The sequence below is a fragment of the Pleurodeles waltl genome, chromosome 8, assembly GCF_031143425.1.
Source record: "Pleurodeles waltl isolate 20211129_DDA chromosome 8, aPleWal1.hap1.20221129, whole genome shotgun sequence".
Taxonomy (NCBI): domain Eukaryota; kingdom Metazoa; phylum Chordata; class Amphibia; order Caudata; family Salamandridae; genus Pleurodeles; species Pleurodeles waltl.
In genome coordinates this window covers 709,057,114-709,076,609 of record NC_090447.1, presented here as the reverse complement: position 1 = coordinate 709,076,609, position 19,496 = coordinate 709,057,114, and the positions used below count along the sequence as shown (strand labels likewise).

General features: G+C 47.4%; 1 protein-coding gene across 2 annotated transcripts in view; it reads left to right on the top strand.

Moving 5' to 3' along the window:
• The window catches only part of SENP7 (SUMO specific peptidase 7), a 790,555-nt gene that overhangs the window by 621,257 nt on the left and 149,802 nt on the right, over positions 1 to 19,496 (top strand). For both annotated transcript variants that reach the window (XM_069204850.1, XM_069204851.1), the window contains exon 19: positions 6,294 to 6,337. In XM_069204850.1, the coding sequence (XP_069060951.1) occupies positions 6,294 to 6,337 (44 nt within the window). The remainder of the gene's footprint in view (positions 1 to 6,293; positions 6,338 to 19,496) is intronic.

Here is a 19,496-nt window from a genome sequence, read left to right as displayed (position 1 = left end):
TCTATGGTAACCACCACCTGAACTTCCTCCAGCCATCGAGAAGACTGCACTCCACCTTCTGTATCACTTGCCCACACTCCCCACATCTACCAAAGTAGTATTGGAGGATGCTCCTTCTCCTGCATCACAGCAAAGACTTGGAACAGCCTCCCCACACTACTGTAGACCATCTCCTAAGTTCCGGGATTCCAAAGGGCCCTCAAGACCTGGCTCTTTTATTGAGCCTTTTTGAGACCTGCAAGCGCCTGGATAACCTACTGGGTGATTAGCAGCACTATATAAATCCTAATTTATTGAGTGTGCAAGGGACATGCCCCTTCTAAAAACTACAGTTTAAACATTGCAAAGGCTGAAACCAACAAACGTCGGTGACAGACACACACAAGGTCTGTTTCTGGTGCCATGGCTGCAGGCACATAGGAATGCTGCTCAAAGATTAACAGAAAGGTCATCCTTAACCACAAAGCCAAACTTGCTGTCACAGAACTTCAAAGGAAGTCAAAGAAGGCCCAGTTTGGGTCGAGGCAGATGGCACAGTATGCTTTCACTTGCTGGCCTCTCATGATTTTTCGTCTTTGAAGTCCAGGAGGTCAGGTAAATCAAAGAAACATAAAAGTCGAAGCATGGGTTTCCTTCATCCCGCTTTCTCAGCTTTTGGAGTCATATGATGCCTTTAGTGCCTCTAGGCTACGGAGTCGTTCCCTCTATTTGGAACTGATTTCATGTTTTGTCCAGATTCTCTGGACCATAGGCAACACCTCAACAACTACACATGTTGAAAATGGCCCTAGACTTGATTTTTAGCACTCACCTGGATACCCCTAGAGTGCCTTCAGGCCCTAAGGATCTGAGGTGGCGTCCAGTAAGATTACTACTGCAGTATCCATCCCCAAACTGACTGCACCATTCAACCTCGCTTCAAGGCTGTCCTTACCTCCGAGCCTCTGGCACCACACTCTAGACCTCTGCACCAACCCTGACATCACAGACATTGGAACTGGAGTTGATAGTTTTATCGGAGTCCAAGACTCAATACCAACAGTCCCAAGGCCTTACACAGCACGCCTGTAATCTTATTTGGACCATGAAATCTTGAAGTCTCCTGCTGATCGCGACAATAATGCTGGACCCTATGATGAGGAGAACATTATTTTGGATTTACTAGATGACAGTGGGGCCTGGATGCCTCTCCAGACATAGAGCTTACTTCTCCCAACCCAGCAATTGTAATAAAATAGCCCACCTCTGTCACCACTGTGATTAGGAGGGCATCAGAGCTTTTAGATCTTACCCTGCCTACGACTGAAGTAAAAACAAATGTCCTAACCAAGGTGCTTAGTCCCCGCCAAACAAGTCAAGAATGTGTGCTTCCATTTAATTAAGCCCCCACGATTGTGCTAGTGGGCACCTGGGCAAAGCGAGGATGTTGCCCTCTGCTAAATAGACAAGTGACAGGATGTCATAGACCTGCATCTGGGTATCCAGATTTCCTACTTTAACATCCTACTCCAGCCAGCTTAGCGGTATAGGCATATATCCCTTAACCCTAATGCGCTCCCCACAGCTGTGCCTGATAATCAAAGTGCATGCAGACAGTCGCCAAGCATATATTTTCATTCACCAGCCTTGCCCTCAGGTCCTTCAACACTAATAACCTCCTGGATAGGTACCCACATCTGCTGCGGAACAGAGTGGCAGATATCTTGCCAGTTCTCTTGGATGAAATACGGCCAACCCTGCAGTGCCTTATCTTGGATGGCTAGGACTCAGCAAAGCACTCTATCCAGTTGGGTCTGGACACCACCGACTGGGTAGGACAGTTGGAGCCTTGTCTGGTGCTTCAGACCCACGTCTGGCTTTTCTCCATGGGCTTCTTTGTTGTCCAGCAATCTCTTAAGGACATGCACTTTGACAACTCTAAGCTGGTTGGAGCGTAGGAAGACTCTGCCTTCAAAAGGTTTAAAGAGAGCAAGGCCACTGGCCACTCTCTTGGTCTTTCTCCGGCTGTACCCCATTTTCCCCAACAGGCTCCGAGAGGGGACACCAGCAGAGGCTCCATAAGTATGTACCTCCGCAGCAACAGGTCTCTCAGTTCTTTCGGATCAAGGCTGGGGATTAAGCCGATACCACTCACCCTCCCTAGTGCAATTTTGTATCAAACCCTCAGCTCCTCCTTACCTGTGGCTGCGGCAAAACCACTTTAATTTACCTTCAGGACCACACGATTGAGAGGCTGCATCACCTTTTACCTCCCCTGCTGTAGGAACAATATACATCTGACCAGTGGGTACCCTAGATTGTGAAACAGTTATTCCCTACCCTTCCTGTTGTATCTTCCGGATGTGACATCCACACCCCAACACCTCCCGAATGACCCCTTTCCCATACTCAAAGGAGAATTTCTAGCTCTCTTGGCCAAGAGAGTCATAGAAAGGGTGCCGGCATCAGAGGTTGGGACCGACACTTAAATTCTGTTACTTTCTGGTTCAGAAAAAAGGATGGATGCCTCTGTCCTGTCCTCGATCTGCACCCTTTGAACTTTTTCCTTTGTAAGGACAAGTTCAAAATGCTCTCATTTGCCAAGATCTGTCTCCCTTGGACCCAGGAGGCTGGATGGTGATTTGGGATTTGCAGGATGCATATTTTCATCATCCTGCAGTCCTACACATGCTACCTGTGGTTACAAGTAGGCCAAGAGTACTTTCAGTTCGTGCTCCCCTTTAGTCTTACCAGTGCACCTTGGGTGTTCACAAATGTGATGGTGGTGTTTACAGCTAATCTGCGGACTTTGGGAATACCAATCTTCCCATACCTCAATGACTGGTTATTGAAGGTGGGCTCACCTCAAGCAATCATAAGCCACCTCCATGGAATGGGCGACCAGTTGACATCATTGGGTTTTTCCATTAACATGCCAAAGTCACACCTCATTTCTTCACAACAGCTACCCTTCATTGAAGCCATCCTGGTAACTGTGCTTTTCTGAGCTTTCCTTCCGCCTCAACGAGTCCAGCACATTTGAGCTATGATTCCAAAGCTTTAACCATGAGAGCGGCTGTGAGGCTTCTTGGCCTCTTAGCGATCTGCATCATTCTTATGGCCCACACCATGTGGGCTCTGCAGTGGGTTCTGAAGTCTCAGTGGGCTCAACACTGACACCTATCAGAATTCATCCATGTGTCTGAGGAGACTGCCATAGAATGTCAGTGGTGGCTTCTAAACTGCAATTGGAGAAACAGGCCCCTCTCCCTGCCCACCCACAGTTAATGGTTGTTACAGATGCATTCCTTCTGGTTTTGGGAGGCCTACCAGGAAAGGTGAAGATCACAGTTCTCTGTTCTCTGGCGGAACCTCCCCTCTACATCAACCCAATGGAGTTGTGAGCAATTCTCTTGGCACTGGAGCCATTACTGCTGACCGTCTAGGGAGAAGCAGTACAAGTTCTCATGAACAAAAGAACGGCCGTGTGGTATTGCTCCGAACAGGGCAGGGTGATGTAGTGGGTCGTGTGCCAGGAGGGTCTGCACCTCATAAAGTGCTGAATGCTCAAGGCATTTCACTGATAGCCCAGCACTTGGCACGATCTTAAGATGCCAGGGCAGATGAACTCATCTGCCACTGCCTAGCAGTTCACGAATGGCAGGTACTCTTGGAGGTGGCTCAGGGCATCTCCCATAAAGTAAAGAACCCTGGCTTGATATTTTGCCACTGTAGAGAATACAGAGTCCAGATTGTTTCCACTTTGAATTTCCCATGCCAGTATTTCCTCTGACGCACCTTATGTCTGTACCAAGCTTGGGACTCCTGTATGGCTTTCTGCCTGTCTCCTATTGAGAGTACCAGAAAAGATCGAGAAAAAATGGGCCCAAGTCATCTCAGTGTCCTTGGACTGGGCAAGGAGAGTGTGGTACCCCTAACCTTTCGTCATGAACATTTGTCCCTTGATCAGGCTGCCCATTTGTGAGGACCTCCTGTTACAGCAGCAGGATCAGGTCCTGCATTTGAGCCTGCATAATTTACATCTCCATGCATGACTATTGAACAGTGGCAGTTGTTGATCTCCCTCCAGAGCTGGTTTGTGTTTTCTTGGCAGTCAGCTGTCCATACACCTAAACTGTATGCATAAGATTCTGAGAGAAGTTTGTTATCTGGTTTTTCCCTGTGACATCCAACCCTTAAATGCAGAGTTATCTGACATATTGTTGTTTTGTCTGTCTTTAGCCCAGCAAGGCCTTGCTGTGACAACGTTAAGGTTTATCTTTTGGCCCGTTTGTCCTTTTGCATTTGCCAGATCAGCTGTTCGAAGTCATTATTAGAAGAACAAGTTCCCTGCCTTCTGTGACACTTCTATCTAACTGCAGATTCCTCACTTGACCCACTCTCCTCCCCGTCATGTGGAATGGACTGATAGAGTCCATAAGTTCCACACGTTATGAATTTACACAGGCCGAGAAAAGCACCCCCGCCCCCTGAGGAGATCTCAGTGACTAGGTAAAAAGTCTTCACAAAAGGTATCCGGTTTCAAGCTTTGTGTAAGATTCCGCACAACACTGTCTCTTTCATGCTATAACTGCAACGGTATGTGCTGTCAGAATCAGAACGCGTCGCATGGCCTGTGACTCCTGTGCTTCAGTTCACCCAGAGCAAACCGTGCAAAACCAAATGACCCCTCCCCTCCTGTTTATTGATTAGCTGATTTATAACTACACAAAACAGTCAATCAGTCCTGTGTGTAGATGATATCATTTTTTTATCTCATCAAATATTCTTTAATATTGACTTATTTTGTGAACAGGGAAAACTCAAAGGTTAAATAAAAACAATATATACATAGCGGTAATAGAAACAAAGGTACAATTAGAAAGGAAAGAACATTAATAAGCACAAAATGTCTACAATTCACAATTGTCTATATGCAGAGAATAAATACATGCATCAGTGGGCCAATTTGACATATAATAAAGAGGCTTTCTAATGAAAATTGTCCAGAAAAGTACATCACTTCACTACCCCTATGTACTTACTTTAGTGTTAGTAAAACGTTAATTGGAGTCCCAACTGGGAAGCTCTGAGCAGAGGAGTGCATCAGAGAAAGAGTCCCAATTCCGGGATGGGTAAATTCTTGTCTTCCATGAACTCCTGTCAGCTTCTTTTTGATTAAAGGAAAAGGTCTCTCCCCTTCTGACAGGCCTTAAATCGCTGATACTTTTCGACTTCTGTAGTGCTGGGAACGTCTTTTTCAGGAGTCATCCTCAAGGCTTAGTACACTCATTACATCTTGACACAGGCTTTCCTTTATGTATATTTCAGGAAAGAGAATTTCCAAAACTGTCTATTCCCGTGCTGCGGCACTGCTCGCAGTTCCCTGTTGACTTCCCTCATACTTGCAAGGACGTGGTGTAGCAGCAAAATGGCTATGTTTTACTTAAATACTTTAGCAAAACTGGGGTTCCCAGAGCTTACTTCTCGCTTCTTGTGGGGAAACCCTATCAATTCACTGAGAGGCTATCAGTGAATTGGAGCCCAAACTATTTTTGACTCTGGTCCACAGGGAGATACCTAAGCGCACTCCCCCTCCTAAAGGTAAGCCACCCTTCAAAAGAAGGATATAAACCTGAGAAGCATCCTATATCTCCACCTTCAGAAGCTGCTGATGTGTCAGAACAAGTTCAAGATGCTATCCAAGAGCCAAGTCCTGTTGGTCTTGAACATGAGAAATTGGTTGGCACCTTACCTTTCAAGACACATATTTTCATATTTCACTTCTGCCCAATGAAAACATATACTCCTGTCTCCTAACATGCGGGCGGAGCCAGAGCCCCTCTCCTAGTGATGTTTCATATGTGTCTTCTTGACAGCTGTGTTGTCAAGCTAGACCATAAAAAATCTGTGTGGTCGTCTTTGTTGGTTAAGACATGCTATGAGCCAGGATGCAAAGATCCTTCTGCTATATTCAATGAGAGGTAAGGAACAATAAAAAGGTAGTTGGTTTCTTCTCAAACTTTGCCATTGATTTTTTTTTCACAAACTCGTGTGGTTGTAACACTGCTGTTCAAGCAGTGCTGTGTGTCTTGCTTTGACGTGTTTTCTAATTGACTAACCTCTAGTCACGAGATACACACATTACATTTTGCCATGCGATGAGTTGCTAACTGCATCAAGGGATGCACGCCCCCCGCATTAACTTCATTACTTGCACTGTTCATAACGTATGCTGTGTTATAATAGTATTATAGATGACTTGTGTCTGCTTTCATACTGAACCCTGATGTAAATAGCACACTGTTTTGCAGGGTCAACCGGAGAAACAGTCTGGAAAAACAAAAACCTGTAAAAGGTGTGTAATTTTATAAAAATAAAATTCTGATTTTTGTTTCAAACATTTACAATTGTGGTTGAATGCATTAACATTTAAAAAGCACTTTGAAATGATTTGCGTTCGGTAATAAGTACTGATTGTTCAAAATGAAGGCTATCTAGCAAACGTGAATAAAGAGTCAGACTGGGCTTTTCTAAGTTATGTTTTCTTCACATCCCATTAAATTCCTCATTTTAGTAATAAATACTATTGCAGTAGGAAAGCAAGCCAAATCTATATGACTGCTTACATTTGCGGGATGTGGCTCCTATGAAGTTGGATTCAACATCCCAAACATTGGTGTTCAACCGTGGAATCTTATTCTAGTTCCGTAGCTCCTCACACTGTGTGATCCTGCTGATCTGTAGAAGTAGAATAACATTCTGGGGTCTTTTGGTTCCACACTTGCCATCGTCCTCACTGTTTTATGTGTTTATTTGTTTAAGATTTTTCTGTAGCACAGGGTACATCGAGTTTACATCAGAGCCCATTACATTGGAGTAAAGGATGAGTTTATGGAGTAAAGACAATGTTGTATTATACTTCTCGAATAACAGAAGCACCTATTATTGTTCATTTTACCAGTCAATCAGATACTACTAGACCCCTAAGACTGGTTACCTCGTAGAGCAGCCAAATTTTTACATAGACAGATGTTCGTGTTCAAAACTGAATAATAGGTTCTCATTTACAAAGCTGAATTTTAGTGAGGGTGAAACTAAGTATTGTGCTGTAAAGGCTATTTGGGAAGCAGATATTTTCATGAAGGTAATACAGATACACAATATTATGCCTTTGTCTTTAGGAACACCTACATACCTATTTTGAATGAATAGACCTTCTATATGTCTTGAGAAATGCTATACCAAGTACTTCGGTGTTGCCAAAGAAATTAGGAATTTCAATTACTAGTTATTTGGTTTTGAGAGTTTCCATATTGTACTATGATATGTGGTTTCCTTACAAAGTAACTTGAGTATTGTGATGTACATCATTATGTGTTATGTACACCTTTCTGAGTATGCAGCATTTCACCACAAGGCGCCAGTTAGGAGATTTCGGGACGGGCGAAATGTACCCTGTTTGCTTTGTTTTTGTGATTTACTACTTTCCAGATTTCAGAAAGGTTGGTGAGTACTTCTTTACTGTGGTCCAGTCCAGGGACAATTAAAGATTGGACTATCGATTGCAGAACCTGTTCAGTGTCACATATTTCAGGTTGTGACTTGTTAACATATCTGTTAGAGAGAGTCTGTTTCCGAGTATAATACCCAGATACTTGGCTTTACTTGTCGTTGGTCTAGTTCGTGAAGGGATTGAGTTCATTATCCTGTCCTGGGCATGCGTCCTTTTGCTGTTCAGTGATATGAGAAGGAATTCAGTTTTTTTTCAAGACTGATATTTAGTAAGTGTTTAAATAACACAGTTTAAGTTATTTCACTTATTTTTTTAGGTTAGCAGCATCTTCTTCATCACTAGGTTTGAGATAGACATGAGCAATGTCAGCCTGCTAATGAATGTTAAGTGTCAAATGTCAATTTCTTTGATTTGATTTTTTTCTTTCAGACTATACAGAAATGTATTCCACAGCAGTGCTCCTGCACTCTGCTAGGTGGCACTGTACAGCCTGTGCTGTACTTGCCACCTTTGTATGCTGACATCAGTTCCTTTCTTTCTGATGGATACAACTACCTGTGGATTCCTCACCTTATGAATTCGTCCTTGCGCCAGCATCCGACGGCAAGTCTTCTTCCTAGCTGTCCACGTCGACGAGGACGTCATAATGGCACGGCTCCACGTGACTCCATCTGACGTCAACGTGCCAATAGGAGGTCCTCGTCGGCGTACTGACGTCAGTTTTCCTTTTTTTCGTGCCTTCGACGCCAATAGTTTTTCTTCCTGGCTCGTTGATTACTGTTGCGTTTTTTTTTGGTGGTTACAATGTCGCCTCCAAAGAAGTCCGGTTTCAAGCCATGTAGAGAATGTGGGGGTCGGATGTCAGTTACCGACCCACATTCGGATTGTATTTGGTGCCTTAGTTCTGAGCATGATGTTGAAGGATGCTCATCGTGCCAGAGTATGAACCCTAAGGCTCTAAAAGAGCGTGAGGCAAAGCTTTTTCTGGCGAAAGCGAAGAAGAAGGGCCATAAGAGGGATTCCTCCCATGCTTCACCAAAAAAGCATAAGAAGCGGTGTCATCATGATTCACTGCGCCGTCATGACTCTCGGCGCCGGTTGGAGCAGAGCCGATCAAGGTCTCGGTCTTCTCGACGCCAGAAGACATGGGAGATGAGCCCTACTGTGACGCCTTAGCCCAGGAGTCCGGAGTTGTCGCCTGCGCTGCCTGTCTTTGAGGTTGCTCATCATAGCCCTCAATTTTCGCCGGCGTCGAGGGAGCCTGATGTACAGCAGTCCTCTACTCAGCAATATCCTGCTTTCCTGGCTCCAGAGGCGGATCCGGCTGCATTTTTTTAATGCAATGTATGCAGTTGTTCAATCTATGGCCCCTGCTGGTGCACCGGCGGGTCCCACGGGGCCATTGGCATTTGATTTGGGCTCTCCGGCGCCATATAAGGCGGCTCCATTCATGCCCTTTTGTCCAGCGGAGAGTGTCGGATCGGCGCCGAAGGTATCTCCTTGTGGGAGTTTACCACCTGTGACGGTGACTCCACCATCGCGTCAGCCGACGCCATCGCCGCGCCATTCAACGTCGATGATGTCTCCTTCCAGACCGGCTCCATCACCTTCCTGCCAACCAACTCCGCGGAGGTCATCGTTGGACTCTGTGTCAGCGCCGGCGCCAGGTGAGGCTAGAAGTCACCCATCTCTTCCTGGGCCTTTCCGAGGTTCGAAGTCTTCGGCGTCGATGGATTCGTTATCGACGCCAGCTTTGGAGACACATCTTCGGTCTCGTAGGAAGGCTTTAAGACTTTTGGAGGAGGAAGAATACAGACAGCTGGAGGAAGGTGAGATTGAGCCTTCGGATGAATTCCAAGGTCTGGCCACTGCAAGTGGCCTGGAAACTTCCCCAGAGTGGGACATTGCATCTCCGGGAGAGTTTACAGAAGAGGCCGCATCCTTCCATACTGTGGTAAGGAAGGCAGCAGAGTTTCTGGACTTGCCTTTGTCTGTGGCGGAGGTGAAAACTAACCTGCTCACCGAGGTGTTGCATCCTTCTGCGATCAGTGCTGATCCTTTGCTGCCTTTCAATGAGGCTTTAACTGAGCCTATATTGGACTTGTGGAGGAAGCTAGTTACGACTCCTGCAGTGAACAGGGCAGTGGTGAGGAGACATAGGGGTACACCAGGAGATCCGGTTTTCCTGTCACGACATCCGACTCCTGAAAGTTTAGTAGTCCCGGCGTCTTGCTCCGCAAAGTCTGCTCCTGGAACATTCCCTGGAGTCCCAACTGATAGGGAGTCCAAGAGGATGGAGCAGTCTTCGAAGAAGATCTTTTCATCCTGTAGTATGGCGCTCAAGGCTACTAATTCTACCTGTGTGCTGGGCAGGTATGTCCACGCCCCTATGGACTCCGCTAAAGAGATGGCCAAGGGTCTGCCACAGGAGGTGCAAAGGTCATTTGGGTCTCTTTTTACGGATGCGCAGGCGGCTGCACAGCAAATTATACAGTCTGGCCTGGACACGTCTGATTCGGTAGCCAGGGCCATGGGAACATATGTGGCTACTAGGAGGCATGCCTGGTTAAGGTCCTCTGGATTTTCATTGGACGCTCAATCCACCTTATTGGATCTACCATTCGATGGGGAAAAGCTGTTTGGAGACAAGGCGGATTCTGCCCTTGAACGGTTTAAGGACAGTCGGGCAACAGCTAAGTCTTTGGGCTTACAGACTTCTGCTGCAGCATCTTATAGACCTTTTCGCAGGTTTAGAGGGTTTAAACGTGGCTCTGCCTTTCGGAGGTCTCAATACTTGGCCCAGCAACCTGCCAATCCGCCCTATCGTGCCTTTAGAGGGCGGGGTAGTGGTAGAGCTAGAGGGCCAGCCCAGCAGCCTTCATCGTCATCCTCCTCCTCCGGTGGACAACAGCAGAAGCAGCCCTAGGTTTCCCCACTTTATCGTCCATACTTCTCCTGTAGGGGGAAGATTGAGTCTTTTTCTCCAAAAGTGGGAGTCGATTACAACGGATTCGTGGGTGTTAAGAATTGTGGAAAAAGGTTATGCTCTCCCCTTTCAGGAGTCCCCTCCTCCCTTCCCCCCCTTCCCTCATTTTGTTCAGAAGACCATCTTCTGTTGTTGCAACAGGAGGTTATGACCATGTTGTCAAAGGGCGCAGTAGAGTTGGTGCTGTTGCAGGAAAGGTGTCAGGGGTGTTATTCAAGATATTTCCTGATTCCCAAAGTGGACGGTCGTCTAAGACCAATTCTCGACTTGAAGATTTTGAATTTGTTCCTCAAACAGGAGAAATTCAAAATGCTGACCCTAGCGCAGGTACTATTGACGTTGAACGAAGGAGACTGGATGGTGTCTGTCGACTTGCAGGATGCGTACTTTCATATTCCAATAATCAAGTCGCACAGGAAGTATCTCCGGTTTGTGGTCGGGACGCAACACTACCAGTTTGCGGTCCTTCCGTTTGGACTTACTTCAGCACCTCGGGTTTTTACGAAGGTGATGGCGGTTGTTGCAGCACATCTCAGAAGGAGGGAAGTAGCGGTTTTTCCCTACCTGGACGATTGGTTGATCAAAGCCAAGACTCCAGAGCTTGTGTTGTCTCATCTGCGAATGACAACCCAGTGTTGTTCGATCTGGGTTTTTCAGTAAATGTACCCAAATCACACCTGGAGCCCTCTCAACGCCTCCTGTTCATAGGGGCAGTACTGGACACAGCATTGTTTCGGGCCTACCCCCGCCTCAGCGGGTTCAGGACATTCAGGCACTGATTCCAATGTTTCAGATTGGAGCGGCAGTTCCAGTCCTCAAGGTCTTACGCCTGCTAGGTCTGTTTGCTTCTTGCATTCTGTTGGTCACTCACGCTCGCTGGCATATGAGGGCTCTTCAGTGGTGCCTCCCCAGGCAGTGGTTCCAGCACAAAGGAGATCTTGGGGATTCAATAAAGATCTCCAGGGACACTGTAGCGGATCTTCATTGGTGGACAGTGGACGCAACCTTTCCCAAGGAAAACCGTTTTCACTACCACCTCCTGGGCCACAGTAATATCGGATGCTTCCACTCTAGGGTGGGGAGCTCATCTGGGGGACCTGGAGATCAAGGGTCATTGGTCTCCAGCGGAACAGATGTTGCATATCTATCTGTTGGAGTTGCGGGCGGTATGTTTGGCGCTCAAGGCCTTCCTCCCATCCCTTCGAGGTCAGTCAGTTCAGGTCCTGACAGACAACACTACCGCGATGTGGTATATAAACAAGCAGGGAGTAGTAGGGTCGTACCTTCTCTTAAGAGAGGCTCTGCGACTCCGGTCCTGGGTTCAGGACCATCAGATTTGCTTAATAGCGAATCATTTGGCCGGAGTACTGAATGTACGTGCGGACGGTCTCAGTCGTCACTTCTCAGTAGATCACGAGCGGCGTCTCCATCCAGCCCTGGTCCTCTACATCTTCGGGATGTGGGGTACGCCTCAGGTGGATTTATTCACCAGTCAAGAGAACGTGCACTGTCCGTTGTTCTGCAGCCTCCAGTATCCGTTGCCAGGAGCGTTGGGGGATGCGTTTCAGATGTCCTGGAGCGGCCAGTTGCTTTATGCTTTTCCCCCCATACCCTTGATTCCTCGGGTTCTGAGGAAGGTTTGTCAAGACCGGGCCCAAGTCATCTTGGTGGCACCGGACTAGCCGAGAAGGGTATGGTATACAGACCTGCTTCAACTCTCTCAGTGCCCTCCGCTCCGTCTCCCGCTCAGGGCAGACCTCCTCTCACAGTCGCAGGTTCTACACCCCCACCTCCAGACCCTGCACCTTCATGCCTGGAGATTGAACGGGGCAACCTAAGTTCCTTTTCTCTCCCACCGGATGTAGTGGATATTATTCTATGGTCCAGGCGACACTCCACTAAATCCATTTATGCTGGTAGGTGGGCAAAATTTGTGGTTTGGTGTGGAGAGAATCAAAAAGATCCCTTAAAGGCCCACCTTTCAGATATTCTTTTGTTTGCTCTTGATTTGGCAAGGAAAGGCTGTACGGTAGCTACGGTTAAAGGTTATTTGGCGGCTCTGTCGGCTTTTCTTTGCCTTCCGGACCAACCTTCTTTATTTAAATCTCCGATTGTAAATAGGTTTGTTAAGGGTTTAGTTAAGAAGTTTCTTCCCACGCCCTTTCACATGCCTCAGTGGGACTTGAATCTGGTACTGACGTTTCTGATGGGTTCGCCTTTCGAGCCTATGCATTCATGCCCGTTGAGATACTTGGTCTTAAAGACGGTTTTCTTGATTGCGATTACTTCTGCTAGGAGGGTTGGGGAGCTTCAAGCCCTTTCTCTTAAACCTCCTTTTACCACGTTTTTCCCTGATAAAGTGGTGTTGAAAACCAGGGTGGCTTTTCTGCCATAAGTTGTCACTACTTTTCATATGGGGCAGGCTATTACCCTTCCCTCGTTCTACCCTCCCCCCACCCCTCTAAGGATGAAGAGAGGCTCCATCGGTCGGACCCTAAGAGGGCACTGAGTTTCTACCTGGAGAGGACAAAAGACTTTTGTCTGAATGATCAGCTGTTCGTAGGGTATGTTGGACAGTGGAAGGGCAGAGCGGTCCAGAAACGAACAATCTCCGGGTGGGTCATCCTTTGTATAAAAGGTTGTTACTCTTTGGCGACGAAAGTTCCTCCTGAAGGTATCAGGGCCCATTCTACTAGGGCTAAGTCCGCTTCTTCGGTCCTAGCGAAAGGAGTTCCGTTAATAGACATTTGTAAAGCGGCAACTTGGGCGTCCCCCCATACCTTCGTAAAACATTATTGTTTGGACTCTGAAGTGAGGAGGGACGGTCATTTTGCTCGCTCGGTATTACAAGATTTCTTGGTGTAATCAGGCGGGCACCCACCACCGAGTGCGGTACGGCTTTGGGACTCTATTCATAAGGTGAGGAATCCACAGGTAGTTGTATCCATCAGAAGAACAAGTTACTTACCTTCGGTAACGTAACGCTTTTTCTGGTGGATACACTAGCTACCTGTGGATTCCTCACAGTCCCTCCCGCCTCCCCGTTGCCTGCCTGATTTCACAGTTATCTTGTAAATGGTTGATTTTTGTTTATCTGGAGATATATGTATGTATGTTTTTATATATTTATGTAAATATATGCGTTTGATGGGAAATGTTATTGTGTATATATATATATATATACATATATATATATATATATATTTTTTTTCTTTACGGTTCTTGATGGGTCAGTTCTCACCTGTTCGCCTCAAAGGCACGTAAAAAATGAGGTGAAACTGACGTCAGTACGCCGACGAGGACCTCTTATTGGCACGTTGACGTCAGACGGAGTCACGTGGAGCCGTGCCATTATGACGTCCTCGTCGACGTGGACAGCTAGGAAGAAGATTTTCCGTCGGATGCTGGCTCAAGGACGAATTTATAAGGTGAGGAATCCACAGGTAGCTAGTGTATCCACCAGAAAAAGCGTTACTGAAGGTAAGTAACTTGTTCTTTTGCAACTTCTGATACAGTTCCTGAGCTACACTGGAATTATTTTAGTTTTCTGTTGACTCCTAAAACAATGTCAACCAGTGTGCTAGGGATGATATCCTCACCCAACACAACGGGTTTCAAGTCATGCCACAAACAACAGTAACAGGCCTGCATGAGGAGTGTATCTGGGCTTGAGCAACAAGTCCAAATCATGTGATAAGTGCTTCCTCATCAGACCGGGAGGAAAATACCAGAAGTCACATCATTGGGTACATTCCCAAAACTTTTACCTTTTGATTTTGAAGTCCTCCAGTAGGTCCAGGTCCAACTTCAAGGCCAAAAAAAGTGAAACTGTACTTGACCCCCATCTTGCCACGCTGATCCTAAAGGAAATGAGCAAAGGTGTCGGTGTCAGTCACACCAGTTCAAGTTCTCTGACAACAGAAGCGATTTTTTTAGCTGGTCCCTATAAGCCTCAACTTTTTCACCAATCCCTCAGCATATTAAAGCTTCCAAGAAGGCCTTGCTGCAAATTTCTGGTTTGCTCCTGAATCCCTTTGGAAAGCCTTTGTTTTCCAAAGAACCAGGGGGGCCTCCTGTCAGGTTTCCTCTGCAAGTCCATCCCCTGCTAAACCTGAACCCTTGGTTTCCCTTACAGGGTCCGTACAAACTGCAGTGAAGAGCTGTGCTCTACTCTGAGATCCTGTTTGGTCCGTTCCCAGTTGATGCGGGTACCGATGTCACCAGAGACAGAAGATCATCTGATAGACATGGCAATTTCAGACACTGGCCCATGATGCACTATGAAATCACAAATGAGCACCCAGCCATTCTGCATCCTGCCTCTAACTGTGTGCCTCTGCCCCATCCAGCTACCAGCAGAGGCTCCATTGTCTTTTTGGTCTGACTCTGATCCTGTACCAGAGCAGTGGATAGCCCAGGATTTTGAAGATGATGATGGAGATGACCTACTCCCCCCGCTACCCTGATGATGATGATGATGATGATGATGCCTTATATATAGATTTACAGAATGCAAGTGGTCTTGCCACTTGCCCAAAGCTAGAGCTTTAGTCGCAACTTGGTCCACTAACCAAAGAAAGTGCCACATTTGCTGTAGTGATTTGAGGGCAATTGAGGCACTATAATTGCAGTTACCTCAGTTAAGACCAATACAAATGCAGTAGCAGAGATTTTACAGCTTATCAGCCATTTCTGAACCCTTGCCCTCATTTTACAATGCCCTCACTAATACTTTGATGGCCCCATTGTCAAAACCCTGTTCTTGCTTTTCTGTACATTGACAGGTGATCAGATCCCACAGACTGGCACCTGGTGACCCAGATTTTCTCACCAAGCTTATTGTACAGGCCTCACTGAGCAAAGTGACTTCCAGCTCATTTCCAACTGCTCCTCCGGATAGAGAATCCAAGAGGATTGAAACTTTTGGCAAGCATGTGTTTTCTTCCTAAGGTCTGGCATTGGGGTCTGTAAATGCTGTTTATTTACTGGGCCAGTACACACATGCCCCGTGGGACATGGCCAGCTAGATCTTACTGACAGTCTCAGAACACCATAGGGCCTCTTTGGCTCAAATGATTCATGAGGGCCAGAATGCTGCAAAATACATTATCTGCTCAGGTTTGGATACTACGTACTGCCTAGGAAGGCATTTCATTGACATGTGTCTATTCTCCAGCGATGTACAGGCCTCCATTATTGATATGCCTTTTGAAAAGTGTTGCTTTTTTTGGTGTGAAGGTAGATTCTGCATTGGAGTGCTTTAAGATTTGCAGAGCTTTTGGCCCCTACCAAACACTTTAAATTTCAGTATCAAAAGAATCTGATAGAGACTTCTAGTTGCAGATTCCTTCCCTTAGAATTTCCCTGAGGCATCAGACTGGATCCGGAGATTTTTCTTAGAGCAATACCCTTGCATGTTGGTAGGTGACGTCGGCGACTCCACGGGTGTTGTAGTTGCCTTGATGATGTCGGGACTAGTACATAGACGCCGCCTCAGTACAGTGACGTCAGTTCTTTTCTTTCCGTGCCACGCGCTGATCCAGAGAGAGCTACCCTGGTCTATTTTTGACTGAGTTCGACCGTTTTGTCGATTTTATTTATTTATATATGTATATGTTCGATGGCATGTGTAGCTGCAGATACACATGCTGTGCATATTCCGCCATCTAGTGTTGGGCTCGGAGTGTTACAAGTTGTTTTTCTTCGAAGAAGTCTTTTCGAGTCACGAGATCGAGGGACTCCTCCCATTTCAGCTCCATTGCGCATGGGCGTCGACTCCATCTTAGATTGTTTTCTTTCCGCCATCGGGTTCGGACGTGTTCCTCTACGCTCCGTGTTTCGGTTCGGAAAATTAGTTAGATATCGGAAAAATTTGACGGTATTGTTTGCATTAGGTATCGGGTTAGTTAACACAGATTGACACCAAATTTTGAAGAGCTCCGGTGGCCCTTCGGGGTTTCAGTTCCCCGGCGGGGCCTGGTCGGCCCGACCACGTGCGTCGACAAGACTAATGGAACGGACCCCATTCCGCTTCTGCCCCGAATGCCACAACAAGCATCCTTAAACAGATCAACATTTGGTCTGTAATTTGTGTTTGTCTCACACAAAGAGGATACCTGTGAGGCCTGTCGAGCGTTTCGATCGAGGAAAAGGCTAAGGGACCGGAGAGCGAGAAGACTTCAAATGGCGTCGGCGCCGTCAGGACACCAAGAATTGGAGGAAGAAGAAACCTTCTCCATTGCTGACTCTGACTCGGACGAAGCCGAAACAGAACAGACGCCAAAAACCGTGAGTAAAACCGCCCCAGCCAAAACTCACGGTAAATTCATCAGAGCCCAGGGGACGCCACTGCCGGCAGGCCATGGCTTAACCCAAAAAATCGGTGACCATCCATTAGCACCGAAAAAGGGCACGCATGTGTCGAAGTCATCCGACTCCGGTCGAGATACCGGCACAGAAAAGACTCGACCCCGAGACACCGAGTCAGAACAATCTCGACATCGAGATACCGGCACCGAGACGACTCAGCACCGAGTGATCGGAACACCAAAACACAAAAAAGTAGCTTCGGAGCCGAAAAAGATGGTGGAAAAAGTTTTGATCCCGAAACATCCGGCTTCGGAGCCGAAAACAAGTTCCTACACCGAGGAGCAAGGGCTTTCCACACAAATGCAAAGCCATAAATTCGGACCGGAACTAGAGGCAGGGGAGCCAGACTATACACAGAGAAAGCTCCATATCCAAAAGGAGACAGGGAAGATAAAAACTCTCTCTCCTATAAGGATGAAAAGGAAACTGGCTTTCCAAGAGAAGGATAAACGACCACAAGCAAAGGTGGCAAAACAAGTAACTCCGCCACCATCACCTCAACGCTCACCGCAATCATCACCAATCGCTAGCCCACCGATGGTGCAGTCTCCAACACACACAAGCATGAGCCAAGATGACCCAGGTGCATGGGATCTTTATGATGCGCCTGTGTCAGATAACAGTCCTGACTGTTACCCAGCAAGACCATCACCACCTGAAGACAGTACTGCTTACACGCAGGTGGTGTCCAGATTTTCACAACGTGACACTGCACGCTGAACCTATCGAAGATGACTTTTTATTTAATACTCTGTCATCCACACATAGTCAGTACCAGAGTCTTCCAATGCTACTGGGAATGTTGAAACACGCAAAGGAAATATTTCAAGAACCCGTGAAAGGCAGGGCTATTACTCCGAGGGTGGAGAAAAAGTACAAGCCTCCACCAACAGACCCTATGTACATTACGCAGCAACTGACACTAGACTCAGTAGTAGTTGCCGCAGCACGTAAAAGGGCGAATTCACACACCTCCGGAGATGCACCACCACCCGACAAAGAAAGTCGCAAGTTCAACGCAGCGGGAAAAAGAGTGGCAGCACAAGCAGCCAATCAATGGCGCATTGCGAATTCACAGGCTTTGCTGTCAAGATATGACAGAGCCCACTGGGATGAAATGCTACACTTTATTGAACATCTGCCCAAAGTATTCCAAAAACGTGCACAACTTGTGGTAGAAGAAGGCCAAAGTATCTCAAATAACCAGATAAGTTCAGCAATGGACGCAGCAGACACAGCTGCAAGAACTGTAAATACAGCAGTGACAATTCGGAGACATGCATGGCTGCGCACCTCAGGATTCAATCCCGAAATCTAACAGGCTGTGCTTAATATGCCTTTTAATGGACAGCAGTTGTTTGGGCCGGAAGTGGACACTGCTATCGAAGTTGAAAAAAGATACAGATACGGCCAAGGCCATGGGTGCGCTCTACTCCCCACAGAGCAGAGGCACTTTTAGGAAGACACAATTTAGAGGGGGGTTTCGGGCTCAAACAACAGAACCCTCAACTTCACAAACCAGGCCCACATACCAAAGCCAGTATCAGAGAAGAGGCTTTCGGGGACAATACAGAGGGGGACAGTTCCCTAAGACTAGAGGGAAGTTCCAAAGTCCCAAGACCCCACAAAACAAACAGTGACTTCAGTGTCACAAATCCCCAACACGTAACACCAGTGGGGGGGAGACTAACAGATTTTTTCCAAAATTGGGAGGAAATAACAACAGACTTGTGGGTCCTAGCCATCATCCAACATGGCTATTGCATAGAATTCCTACAATTACCACCAAATGTGCCGCCAAAAACACACAACATGTCCAAACAACACATGGATCTATTACAGATAGAAGTCCAAGAGTTGTTACAAAAAGAGGCAATAGAACTAGTACCCAGCGATCAAAAAGAGACAGGGGTTTACTCCCTGTACTTTCTCATACCCAAAAAGGACAAAACTCTAAGACCTATATTAGATCTCAGAACACTAAGGTGGTCATTCCAACCCTGGCGGTCCATGACCGCCGGGTTGGAGTATCGCGGGAGCACCGCCGACAGGCCGGCGGTGCTCCAATGGGCATTCCGACCGCGGCGGTAAAGCCGCGGTCGGACCGGCAACACTGGCGGGCTCCCGCCAGTGTACCGCCGCCCATTGGAATCCTCCAAGGCGGCGCAGCTAGCTGCGCCGCCGAGGGGATTCCGACCCCCCCTACCGCCATCCAGTTCCCGGCGGTCCGCCTGCCGGGAACCAGATGGCGGTAGGGGGGGTCGCGGGGCCCCTGCAGTGCCCATGCCACTGGCATGGGCACTGCAGGGGCCCCCGTAAGAGGGCCCCTAAATGTATTTCACTGTCTGCTGCGCAGACAGTGAAATACGCGACGGGTGCAACTGCACCCGTCGCACAGCTTCCACTCCGCCGGCTCGATTCCGAGCCGGCTTCATCGTGGAAGCCTCTTTCCCGCTGGGCTGGCGGGCGGCCTGAAGGCGGCCGCCCGCCAGCCCAGCGGGAATGTCAGAATTACCGCCGCGGTCTTTCGACCGCGGAACGGTAACCTGACGGCGGGACTTTGGCGGGCGGCCTCCGCCGCCCACCAAGGTCAGAATGAGGGCCTAAATCTTTACATCAAATCAGATCACTTTCACATGGTAACAC